Raw genomic sequence first — 13,598 nt, 5'->3', positions numbered from 1 at the left:
GTGTGTTAACTACACAATCGTCAGTCAGCATCATGATTTCATTTCACATTTCCCGTTGCTCAGAACAGGGCAACGGCAGTATGACTACAATCACTGTGACTGCTGCCTCTGTGACTATATAAACTTATTCTACCAGTGTTTCATCAAGAAACCTCCTAAGAGTTTTGTCCTGGTTCACACAAACTCATTAATTTACACAAGACTGTGTGGAAAAGTTTCAAGGTGTTTCAAGGTGTTTATCAAACGGAGGAGAATCTTTCATTTAATCTAAAGTCCACGTTTTTGCTTCACTTAATATATATATATATATATATATATATATATATATATGGTGAATGCTTATAGGTTGATTCTTTTAACAGTACCTTGAGGCCCTGAGGACTGTTTTGTTGAGTCAGTGACTCACATATCATTTATACCAGCCAAAGCAGAGGAACCTTGAACACACATGCACCACCTCCATAAAAGCACATACACACACACTCCTCTCTTGCATACACATGTACACAAAGTACACAAGTACACACACATTCATAGCTGATGACAGCCTCTTCACATGGCTATGTAGGGCACTCAAACAGGTGCAACACAACAGTCAGAGTTCAAGGACTCACAAATTAGCTTTTTAAACTTTATAACACAGACAGGAAAATAACACTGTAACACTGAATCATTGCTTTCATTAAGAAATACACAGTTTGGCCACAGAAATAAGCCTGATGAGAAAGACAGAGCAACAAATTTAATATTGGCGCATTTGTTTCCCATGGGTCATAAAGGGAACAGCACTCAATGCATTGAACTGAGCAGTACACTTATGTTTCATTTCTTCTGTTTTCTGGCTTTGGGCAAAGAGCCGTTCATGTTCATAAATCTTGGCAAAACTGCCCTACTCCGCAGCAAGAATTTATACAAATTCTTAAGTTGTGCTGGATTCCTGTTTTCAGAGAAGATCCAAGTTCAAACTGGACACCCGCAAATGTTTTCATCATACAAAAAATAGAGTCTGGGATCATTATGAGATCCAGTCTAATGAAGAGAAATTTGAGAAAACCCATACCTGGTGGCATGTGTGCTGGAAGTGTAACCTTCTGCAGACTACATTTTGATTGGTTACTTGACTGGTGACCATCACAGCATCGGTGGGAATCAGTTAGGATTTATTTTGTGCCATTTACAGGTGTGCAGGCAACTTTCAAGAACATAACTATATACCCCTTATGTCAAAAACCATCATCATATACATAAGGTGTCTCTTTGAGGAATTTTGGGTCATGATTAGAGTGTGGACTGGGTCACATATTTTTGACTGAACCAGACCGAATAAACAAAAACCACAAAAAATAAAATAATCACTGCACGGTGGCCTTCAAAATAAAATAAGCGAAACAATCCAGTCCACAGCAGATCAACACCAAGATGCATAAACTCTCTCCCTCTCTCTCTCTCTCCCTCTCTCTGTCTCTCTCTCCCAAATCAACAAGCAGGCAGAAACACATAAACAAACAGATGCACAGCAGCAGCCACACACAAACAAACATGTCAATGAACTCATCACAATCACACTCACAGAGTACCACACACACACACACACACACACAGCGGCAGAGGTAATAAACATTGATACCTTTGACAGTTGACAAGACTGAGCTACTGCAGGGAGTTTCCCAGTTCACACAGACATGCACACACTTAGAGGTGCATGTACACACACACACACACACACACACACACACACACACACACACACACACACACACACACACACACACACACACAAAATACACCAATTTGCCTCTTTAAAAAATGTTTTGTTTGTTGTTCACCAACAGTGTTAAAGGCAGGAAAATAAACAGGGATGATGTTCTTTTGTTAGGTTGGCTCGGCTGCAAATTTATGCACAACTCAATCAGTCTGGCACTGTCAGCTCAGGGGATGAAAAGTGGAACGTACCAACACCAGTTTGTAAAGGCAGGGTGGACAGATGAGAGCAAGAAGGACAAATGAGATGTGATGAGCATACACACACTACTGTAGATGGGAGGTTTTTTCAATATAACTGTGTGTTGCAGAACTTGCCACCAGCTAACCAGGAAAACTCCCACGACGCCACATGGCCAGTCCACCCAGCTGTCCCCTCACCAGCTTGTATTGTTCTTACTTCCATCGTTCAGTGCAACTTATGCTGCACCTCTGTGCCAGCCACACACAGGCCTGCACTTGATGGCAAGCTCCTCCTGATTGGATAAGACGCTGTCATACTGGACCTAATTGGACATGGTCAAATATTGTTTTGCACTGAACTGTATGTGACTGGATAAGTGGCAGCTATTACAGTGCCCCATGGAGTGTAGTGGGGTCTTCCTGCTGTGGCAACAATGAATGAATCAAATGGGGAAAGTATTTGGTGATACTGAGCGTCTAATGCCTGATGCTGGCCACCCGGTGCTAGACGAGAACATCACAACAAACTGTACTGTGAATTTGGGGCATTCCCAGGCAAGCATTCTTTGCAGAAGGAGATTTATGATCTTATTCACACAATTAGGGTCCTCCGGTAAATTCAACGTACATATGATCAATTACTTACATCAAGAAACATCCAACATTTAGAATTGTTTTGTAGTGTTTGCTGCTGCCCCCTACAGTTTGTTTAGGTGGCAGGAGATTGTAGGAATAGCAGGCAAACCAGTTACAAAGGCCGACATTTTACTGAAATTAGCACAGCTTGGTGGATATTAAGTGGACTCTACTGCTTTAAAAAAAAAAAAAAAGAAAAGAAAAGAAAAGAAAAGAAAAAAGAGGTCCTAAGTCATGCTCTGTGAGGCTTGACTGTTTGCCAACAAGTAAAGCAACGTTAAACTGCCAGAATTCACAGTGGAGTTTGATGTGACACTCTCTCCCAGAAAAACAGCCAGAGAGGGAATGAGAGCAGAGCATATGCCGAGGCTAACAGTACAGGTGTCACTAGATGAAAGATAAATTACAAACTAGAAAACAGAATTAAAATAGACAGAACTGGCAGTTCTACGTTGAAGTCAAACACAAAAGACGCAGCTCCTGCCAAGTGCAAGAGTTGAGACACATGGTAGAAATGTGAGCCTGCGGTCAGCACCAATCAGACACCAACGCCAGAGAGAGTAACAGATATCAGCTAGTTTCCTATAGACCTGACGAGCAGAATTTCACAGCGCCCTAGATCACTTGAAAAATGAAAACTTGAAAAGTGTCATCCTCGTAATTCACAATGAGAATCGACCTCTGACTCACATTACACAATGTAAAACTCCTACAGTAAGATGTTTTAACAGAGTGGACTCCAAAAGCCTTATCTGTATATATCTTGTTAACAGAGAAACCACATTTCCTGGATCACCTGGTTGGGTCATTTTTTTGTTTTAATCATAATACATACTTACTTTGATGATTTATGCACTCAAAATGCTAAAAATGCTAAAAAAAACAAAGAAACAAACAAACAAACAAAAAAAACACTTCCACTTGTATACTTTCTGAATGTTAAATCTAAATTCCTGTCAAAAAAAAAAAAAAAAAACAATATCACCTATATATTAGCCAAATATTATTATTATTATTTTTTTATTTATATTATCTTGGGGGAAAATGCTTATAGAAATAACAACGTTTGAAGATATCAGTTTTTGTAAATGGACTCCTTGTGACTTTGACTCCTCATGTAAGGTGAAGCAAGGCTTTTCCATGCTGGACGACTCATATATCAAAGAGAGTTACATGTGCACATATAATTCCATAAATAAATAAAGCACACTCGCAAGGGCAAGAGCACACAGTTACCTAAACAGTGTAAAACAACGGTGTGGAGACTATTTCAAAGATGAATTCCCGCGCGGCGCTGATACAACACACTGTGATTTGCGTTGCCTCTACTCACTGATCAGCTTGAAGTCCATTCTGTGAGCGTGCTTCATGGTTGCCAGATACAGGCAGCAAGCTTGGCCGGCTCTCGGTGTTCCACACACACTGACAGATCAGTGCCGGGGTGAACGAGGTACACTTGTCCACATAAGAGCTGCCAGCCCTGTCTCTCCTGCAGCTGTTCCCTCTCTCTCTCTCTCACTCTCTCTCTCTTCTTCTACTTCTCCCTCTCCTTCTCCATTTTTAACTTAAACTCCCTCTAAATCAGACGGTTTCCTTCTCTCTCTGTCACCTGCTTTTCCTTCTCCTCTCCCCCTTTCCTCCTCAGAAAACTCCCTTTCCTCGCTCTCTCCCTCTGGAGTGTGCTCACTGCTCCCCTCTCCCTCCCGCCCACTCCTCCCTGACACCATACATAGTTCACACAGCCATGCGCTCCAGTTAGACCAGCCCACACACACATACAGGGTCATAACTCATATAGACACAGTGCGGAAAAGAGAAATAAGGCATAGCAAGTGAAAAGCCATCATTTACTTCCTTTGTCCCCCATTTTCCTCTAATTTCACCCACAATCAATCAAAAATTTTAATTAAATTAAATTAAAACAATGAAATAAAATAAATGTTTAAAAACAGTTTCCTTCCATGAGACTTTATGACTTGATGAGATTTTTAACCTACTTTCCCTCTCAATGGGTCTTTAACTGAAGGTCATTCAAAGCTACTACACATATATATGTACATAATTACACGGCTAATCGTTGTTCCTGATTCATACGCTGGCCGGAACAAACATGTGTAACCATAGCAACAAACTGATGTACATATTAAGTTAATTACGTTAGCCTAGATTAATTGTTAGCTGCCACTCTGGCCTGTTTTTTAAAATCCCAATTCCTTCAAAAAATATTGCTGTTCTCCAGCCGTTAACATCGGTGTAATGTTACCACAGACACTGAGCAAGCCGAGCCATTTTTGTGCAGATATGTCATGTATTTTAAATGTTTTGACAAATCAACAATGTCAACAAAGGCTCAAGCTGAATAGCATTATGTTGAGTCCCCCTCATTTTTATTGTTGGAAAGCTGCCATGATATAAGAGGCATAATCCACCGAGGTGTCTGTTAAAGGGTTTTAATGCACAACACGGTAGGAAAGGTCGCTTGTATGGATGATACGTACAAAGGAGAAATTATTGCACATTCCAAAATGTAACAATCATCAAACATCTCATTATAGAGAAGCTCAAGCCGCAATCATTTCTTTGAGAGGTGTTACATTTCTCAAGGTATTTTTCAACTAATCTCTTTAATTATTCACCCCTCTGAAAAACAGACAAAATCAAGAGAATGCCACAATCGACTACAAGAACTCCCATAGCTGTATACATTTGCTTTTTCTGTGCACGAGTAAACAATAGCATGTCTATATTAAAACCTTGAGACTTCCCTTTGCAAGGATCCCTCACCATTTCTGCTGCACATGGGCTTTAGATCCAACGTAAGGGCAGGCAACACAATGTACAATGACGACTGGAAGGAAGAGAGAAAAAGCAATAAGGAAGGACAAAAGAAAGAAGGGACGAAATATACACTAATATTGAGCTGGAAGGATGGTAGCATAACTCCACTGCTCACTTCCTTTTCCATAGAGGAAACAACCTGAACAAAAGACCTAAACCACTCCCATTGAGGCTTGGGTGACAGGAACATGACTAAAACCCAATACTCTATCTTAGTGTTACTTCAGCGGCTAAAACAGTGTGCGCTATGACAGGAAAAGATGCAAAAGTGGACGAAGGCGTTAAAAAAGTGAGATGTCCACCATTCAGAAAAGACTGACACCCACTCTACACAGATCAATGCAAACCTATACAACTGTGTATGCACACACACACAGATAGCCACAGAATCCAACACACAGAGACGGCGTGCATAAGCGAGCTGTGTTTAGTTGACACAAACTGGGCAGACATCAGGCTTAAAACAAAAACAGTTGCTTCTCATTACCGACATACTGGTGGCTACAATCTGTGCTCTATTTCTCAGTATCTCTACCTGTGCACAGAACTCAGGAACACACACACACACACAAACACACAGGGCATGTGCACTATATATATACACGCACACTCCCCCACACGTCTGTTCTACCTTGACCTTACCCTTGTCTATTCCAGTTGACATTTTTTCCAGCACCAGTATTTGGCTTTATGAGTGTCAGTCGTTTACCCTCACAACAGAAACCCTGTCACAGTGACCCAGACCTGAGCCAAACCCGTTCATAAAATATCATTTAGCATTTCCCAAGTGCTCCTCCCCTCCCAATCTGCCCCTAAAACAAAACACATGTCATAACACCGCGAGACATAAGTCATTCACCTACACAGATCAGAGGAACCGGCAAACTGTTTTCAGATCGTTATGGTGGACGCGGCACGGGAAGAATGCTTAGAAAAACATTCCACCTCTCACCACTTGTATTAAAACTCTGAGGCCGTGCCACTGCCTCACAGGAGATTATAGCGGTAAGCCTTGAAAGCATGTGGGCCAGAACCGATGATGGACTTTCCTAAGTTGTACTTCAGGCCACCATGTTGATACTCCTTATCTAAAACTAGCAAGTGCTTGCTTCAGAGGTGCAACACAGCATCGCAAGTTACTGGCGATTATGGAGCGGGAGTGCAGAGTTAAGGACTTCTGCTTCTGAGAAATCATCTAATAATGCTAGTCCAATTTTAAAATCACTCTAAAAAAAAAAAAAAAATCTCACACACGTACCTTCAAACAGTTTCTGTTTTTGTTTTAGCATAACCACAGGTATAAAATTGTTTGGATTGACTTGCATATTGTTTTGAATAATCAGAGCATGTACTGTGGATAATGCAAGGCAATTAGTATTTTCAAGCTGAACCAGTCACTTGTAACGGTGAAAATGACTCAAAGCCGGAATGCCATGTCAGCATGCAGCGCTTTCTGGAGCTGCTCAAATATAAATTCTGTGCACAGTGATGATCACGCTCTCAATTTTCTGCAAGCAACACTTTCTGTCTAAGAGTGGATGTTTCACTTTGAATCAGGTGTCACACAAAGGCAGGCAGAGGAAACCTTTTTGAAAATGTCTTTCTAAAATGGCATATCCATCAGAGCTTTACAATATTGAGTAATGTACATCAAAATGCAAAATGTTGTTAAAAAAAAAAAAAAAAAACATTGGAAGGTATTCAGCTGATTCTCTTATCCAAAGCATCTCACAATTAATGCACAGAAGAGTAAAATGAATCACTTAGATTCCCAACTCCAGCCTCCAGTTCACAGATGCAATAAATATTCTAGTGAACATCCATAATTGAGGAGGGCCAGATAAAGCAATAAAAGCAATGGGTTTTTATTTCTTCTTGGTTATGCACAAGTCAGGAACATTTTCAATGCAAAGATTTGATGAAAGACGGAGAAAAAGAGGAGAGGAAACATTAGAAGAGAGAGAACATTAGCGGCTTTCAGTACGCGTGACAGAAAGGTAAACCATACCCACAAAGAGCGAAAATCATCCTTTGATTTCTAGTGGAGGAGGAGCACTGCAGTCGATAGTACTGGTAAAGTCTGAATGGTGGTATAATCTCCATTTGTACTTCAAAGCCCATTCAATTTAATATGTCGAATCATTTACTGAATGTACACATACGTCAGCGTCTGCCTTGTCTGTATACACTGTGTGTTCTGTGTTCATGAGAAACACTGACACAAATCCATCTGCACACACTTGCAAACATATTAAGAAATGTGCAAGCTGTTGCATTACATTTTGATTGGTTCAAGGCTCCGGTTTGAGGTTTCAGTATTAGTCAGTCGGCCTGATTTACATACTGAAAGGGGATTTGATGTGGGAGTGACATCTTGCAAAAGAGTGAGGCCAAGATTCTGCAACAAATAAGGAATAAACGAAAAGAAAGATCAAGGGAAACTATCAAAAACTGGAAAACACTCTTGAAAGTGAAGGAAATAGGTCTTCATTCAGCAGTCATGATGAAGATCTTTGTTGCTGATGAAGAGTGTAAAGCTAAAACATGTCCTTTCATATTCCAAGAGTGATGTCAGGGTTTTGCTTTCTGCTGCATCAGAGAGCAAGTTCATATCAAGCCCAAAAGGAAGCGGAGTTTCAGTAAAAGCTTTTTCACTGGCGCTTGTGAGAAAAAGAGTAGCTTGTTATGTTCAAACACTGAACAGAGAACCAATACCATAAATGGTAAGAAAGCAATCACGATCCACTTCAGAAAACAAGCGTCAGACCTGTCCAAACCACAGGGTTATGAAAATGCGGTCCCTTGAAAAAGTCCTAATCAAATTAAGATGTCATTAACAACATCTGATATATGAAACTGTAAATGACAGTTAGAAATGGCTTTTGAAAGCTTTTAAAAGCCTAAAATTTAACTGTCCCCTGGAGTAGCTGGAGGGTGAGTGCCTGAGGGACACTTTGGCCAAATTGGTACTTCCAGATCCAACTCCCCCATTCAGTCTTATAACTAGAACTGGCAACACTGGTCCATGCCCAACCTATCCAGTACAGATGGGTGATAACATGAAGCTAAATTCCAGCATTTATTTTTTATTCTTCTATCACAGTGTTACATCGGTTTGCTCCATCCAAAAAAGTTTACATTTCACAGAATGACACACCCAGTTTTTTTTTTGTGTGTTTCAGTTTACGGGAACCTGCTGGGTCATTATCATACCTTCAAATACTTCCAAGCAGTGATGTGGATATGGGTCTGAGCCTGATTGCTTCGCGTACTTCTTTAGCAGCTGTGTGGCTCTGGTATGAAGTCACCGGAGACGGAGGGAGACAGAGCCAGTGTCGCTCTCTCACTTGCCGTGTGTGTGTGTGTGTGTGTGTAAAATGTTAGCCCTGCAAAGACTTCTAAGCCGCTACGTATGTGTGTGTCTGGCACCAGTCCATTTCCCGTACTCCCAATAGATCAGAGCCCGGCATCATGTCGATGTTATGTGTGTGCGTCCGAGTGTGCGTGCGCGTACAGTATATCTGTAAACATGTGACCAATAGCGTTGTCATTAATACAGTTAATAATAAAGCATGCCGCACAGAAACAAATATTCAATTGTGAGTGCATGTGCGTGTCTCTTCATCCTCGCCACAGACAGCTTGTCCCCTGGCACGCGGCCAGCGGATATCGCCGCGAGCGCCAGCGAGGATCGGCTTACATACAAGTCATACGTAACATCATTGTACAGAACGTGGACAGACAGACAGAGAGACAACTGAAACGACCAGCGACACAACTTGTTGGAAGGTGAAGTTGAGAGAGACATAGAGAACAAGGAAGCAGAAGAGGTGAAAAATGAGTAACTGTGACTTTGAGTTGTCACTCATCACAACAGGGAAAAGGACTTTATTTATCTTTTGTTCCCTCTGACATTACTCGCCTTCCTTAATGTAACCGACCAAGAGACAGGAGTAGTCGTCCCCATGTTTTCAATAAAAGACGCCAAGGGAAACAAAAGGTGTGTGCATGTGGAAAAAATATACATATATATATATGTAGATATATATCAAGCTATCTCATTGAGCTAAATTGAGAATAGAAAGTGCATTTGAAGTGCATATGATCTCCAAGTCTATATGTCTATTTGAGCGTGTGTGTGCAGCTTGTAAGTTTCTCCTCACCCTGTGTATCTCACACCACTTCAACACACACCTAAATTAGACAACACAGTGGACAGGGGAAGGAGAAGGGTATGAGGAAGCGGGAAGGAAAAGGAAAAAAGGAAGGTGGAGGAAACAAAGAGCAAAGAAAGAAGGAAAGGGCATCAGTGAGATCAACCGCAGACGTCCCCAGACCCTCTGAGGACGAGGGACCATGTGGGAAAAAGAGAGGAGAGGAAGAGAAAAGTCTAGAGCAGAAGGCCTCAAGGGAACAGTGAGAACTCTTTCTTCTCTGAATCAAAGACACAGACTCTCTCCTCCATGTCTCTGCCTCCCCTCCCTGGTCAACACTGCTGCTCTCCTTGTTGTTGTTGCATTTGAACATGTGTTGTACACAAATAAAAAACACAGACTAGAGACAATGAAGTCTTGCATGGTGAGTGGTTTCATCAACACAACTGCTGCTATGAGCCATCCAATCAAAAATCTCCATCTTACAAAGCCATGCAGTGTCACATTTCAGGGATAAAATTTTGTTTTTGTTCAACAAGTGAAAAAGTCTGCCAATGGGATGAGATAATCCCACTTGTTTCCAATGTTAATCATCTGATTTTCATAACTTTCTTGAATCAAATGTCATTTTCTTGACACCAGTGGTCTGACCTGCCTTGTTCTGCCTTGTTTGAAGGTGTTTATACTTGTTCCTAAAAAAAAAAAATCTCAAGCACACCTGCGTTGTAAACAAGTGGGATCATTCCATCCTATTTTCATATTTTTTCACTTGTCTTAAGAAAAAACAGCACCTAAAGGCCCAAAGATAAAGACTAACCAACTTGCTAAATTGGAAGTTTTTACTATTTTCAAAACTTTTGTCTAGCAATGCATAAATTCTTGAGGAATGGAATATCTTGAATGTATAGCATTTCAGGGTGGAATCCCTCATATCTATCTAAATTTATTCTGTCACCAGTGATGGAAGATGAAGTTGGTAGGGGTTGGTATTTAGCTCTAATGTTTAACACACAGAGAGACAATAACCAAAGCCTTTTTGTCTGTTTTTCGCAAACGCATGTCACATAAACCTGCCTACCTTTCAGCATGATGTGGCCGATGGGCCCTTGGGGTGCAGGGCAGGGAAGGGTGGAGCGCGCACCAAGAGCAGCTGTGGCCTCCAGCAGGGCTCCAGTCAGCAAGGAACACACCAGCGTCCTCTGGCCGCAAGCACGATAAAACCTAAAGGTGCATAGAGAGAGATGTAATACAGAGGGAAAAGCACACCAAGCAAGCATGCATGCAGATGAACGGCTACTAACCTTGGCAGAAGAGAAGACGGACAGCACGAGGGATTCAGGCAGGCGTGCAGACTGGGACTGGGACTGAAGCAGGAGTTTGGACTGGCGCTGATGGTCTGTAGTGGCCAGCGAGCCACCCCGACACACACGCATCCAGAGCCAGCCAGCAGTAGCTTCTTGGAGGGATGAATCAGGTTGTGTTCGTTGAGGTCCCACACATGGTTGAGAACCTGTGGTGGAAGTCGGAGAGTTGTCAAAATGTAGAGTAAAACTGGGTTACATTTTCGAAAAGGGAGTTCAATCAAATGTTATACCTGAAAAATTAAAACTTAAAATGGATCCACAAATTGCCAGCTTTTAATTGTCCACTTTCTGATGCTTATGTAAAGATGGGAAATGTGCACTCTGTAAAGGATGGGATTGAGCACAAGGCTGCTTAAAAGTGAAATTACTGACTTTGAAAAAATGTTTAAAAAAGTACGCAATATGCTACTCAATGTGAGTAAATGTACTTCTAGCCCTGCCTTTCACAAACAAGGAAACACTGTCTGTGATGATCTACAATATACACATTTGAAATATGTGGGGAATATATGAACCATTGTTTTGTACTCAACAGTTTCCACTTCAAACCCATATAACTGTTATTGAAGGAAACATTGTACTAAATACTAAGCACAAAGAAGCCTAAACATTCAAGTTTCAATAACTTATTAATTTCTTTAACACAGTATAGTCATCGGAGTCTCTGATGTTTGATACACTGGGCAAAACTTTATCCCTGGTGAGGTGTTTGGACCATTCAGACTGTTATGTAACATCAGTGAGAATCAGAGGTCTTTGTCATCAGCTTTTCTGCAACACTCTAAAGCAATTTCCTCCTGAGAACGCAGAAACCAAAGAGTGGAGAAAGAGGGCGAATGAATAGAGAGAAATGTTATTGAAACACAGAATAGAGAGGAAAGAAAGGAGGGAGAAAGTGCGAGACAAACTGCACCGGAGAGAGAGGGAAACAGGCAGAAATAGAAAGGGAGATGGAGAAAACACACAGACAGGATCGCAGACTGAGACAAAGAGTGGACAAAGGCACAGAGACCGGATGAGAGAAGAGGAAGAAAAAGCGAGAGACATCACTGAGGAATCTGACCTTGGAGAAAGAAGGGACCTCTACTGACTCAGTTCAAACTGGACTGGGAACAAAATCCATCTGACATAAAAAAGAAACACTTATCCAAAAGGACTGTGTCGCTCCTTGTCCTCAAGTGATCCCAGAGAGCGCCTCTTTGGGCACAAATTTCTGAGAAAACCCATTAAGACAACATTTTGTGGCCATGTAAATGGGCAGTAATGCCTTCAGCAGCGGGGATGGAAATTACAAAATGGACCTAAATCAATATAGATGACAGAGAGGGTTATGAATGTAATTTTAACGGAAGAATACTGTTTGCATGTAATTGTTGGTAATGCTGCCCATCTGCACTGCTTTAAAATGCTGCCAGGAAGGAGGAGGAGGAGGGAGAGGAGGAGGAGGGGGCGGGGTGTGGGGGTGTGGGGTAGTGGTTATAGCGGCAGTCCCTTAAATAAAAAGGTCACAGATTCAATAGTGAACCCCTGACGGCTCAATCATTGTAAGTCACTCTAGGTGAATGTGTCGGCTAAATGCCTCAAGTTTACAACATTATTTAAAATGCTGCTTTTCTTCCAGCTCCTCAAGCTTCTTGCACACTCCATCTCTCCTCTTTCTGGCCCTTCCTTCCCCTTCCCCTTCATGATAAAGAAACAGTTTACTCACATACAAAAAGAGATATTATTAAATTTATCCCTAGCGCAGTCTATTCATCCTGACAGTTTTGTGTGATTTGGTGACGTTTCCAGTCTCCCTTCACTCCAGCACAGTGAGGCTGAATGGGTATTCATTTGTGGAGTGCCAACCATCAAAAAAATTACTTCTGAAAATTTCAATGGCAAAAGCACTTTCCAGAAGCAATGACATGAATACCCAGCATAATCCACAGCCCTTGGAGTGAAGGAGGTTTGTCGGGAGCCATCTCCTGTTGAAAAACACAGGCAAACTGTATCTAACGGCATTGAAGAAGTTTGAATTCATGGCGGATAGAAACAGTTTGCTGGAAGACAAGAGGAAACTGAAAGACTGGAAACTGCCAGATCACACAGAAATTTTCTGGATGGATAGATTGCGCAAGGGTTAAGTGGAAATTCATCTTTGTTTTTGTTTATTTGAGTTAACTGTTCTTTTAAACTACTAGTACGATGGTGGAAAACTATCCAACTGAGGCACTGAGTGAATTATGCACAGGAAGTGAAACATGTATTTAAGCAGAGAAATGATGAAGAGTACAAAAATGCACAAAGAAAAACAAATAAGTTATGAGCAAACTTGGGGAAAAAAAAAACATAACTTTTATTTTAAACACTGCTCATGCGCAGAAACAAAATTTTGCATAGATGCAGTGTAAAACATCTCGAGGTGCAACTTTCCGTTTTATCTGTGTTCACTCTCCTAAAATACTTCCTGTTTGGATTAAGTGCACGCTGTGGCACAACGGGTACACACACACACACACACACACACACACACACATACACACACACACACATGCACGCGCGCACACACAGGGCATGTATAGTTGTTTCAGTGGGATGTGTTTGCCATGCTGGGTGTAGGTCTAGCTGTTGTCAGATCTGGACCGTCCCAAAGGAGAGCAGACCTACCAGCCTGCACGTT

At 41.5% G+C, this 13,598-nt stretch overlaps 1 protein-coding gene across 4 annotated transcripts in view; it reads right to left on the bottom strand.

Moving 5' to 3' along the window:
- The window catches only part of plce1 (phospholipase C, epsilon 1), a 111,148-nt gene that overhangs the window by 48,505 nt on the left and 49,045 nt on the right, over positions 1 to 13,598 (bottom strand). For all 4 annotated transcript variants that reach the window (XM_030078568.1, XM_030078569.1, XM_030078570.1 and 1 more), the window contains exons 6-7: positions 10,874 to 11,082; positions 10,651 to 10,793 (exon numbers count right to left, since the gene is read on the bottom strand). In XM_030078568.1, coding sequence (XP_029934428.1) covers positions 10,651 to 10,793; positions 10,874 to 11,082 — 352 coding nt within the window. The remainder of the gene's footprint in view (positions 1 to 10,650; positions 10,794 to 10,873; positions 11,083 to 13,598) is intronic.

Source organism: Myripristis murdjan, chromosome 19, assembly GCF_902150065.1.
Source record: "Myripristis murdjan chromosome 19, fMyrMur1.1, whole genome shotgun sequence".
NCBI classification, from domain to species: domain Eukaryota; kingdom Metazoa; phylum Chordata; class Actinopteri; order Holocentriformes; family Holocentridae; genus Myripristis; species Myripristis murdjan.
Note: the sequence above shows the minus strand (reverse complement) of the source record. Positions and strands in the feature narration are given on the sequence as shown.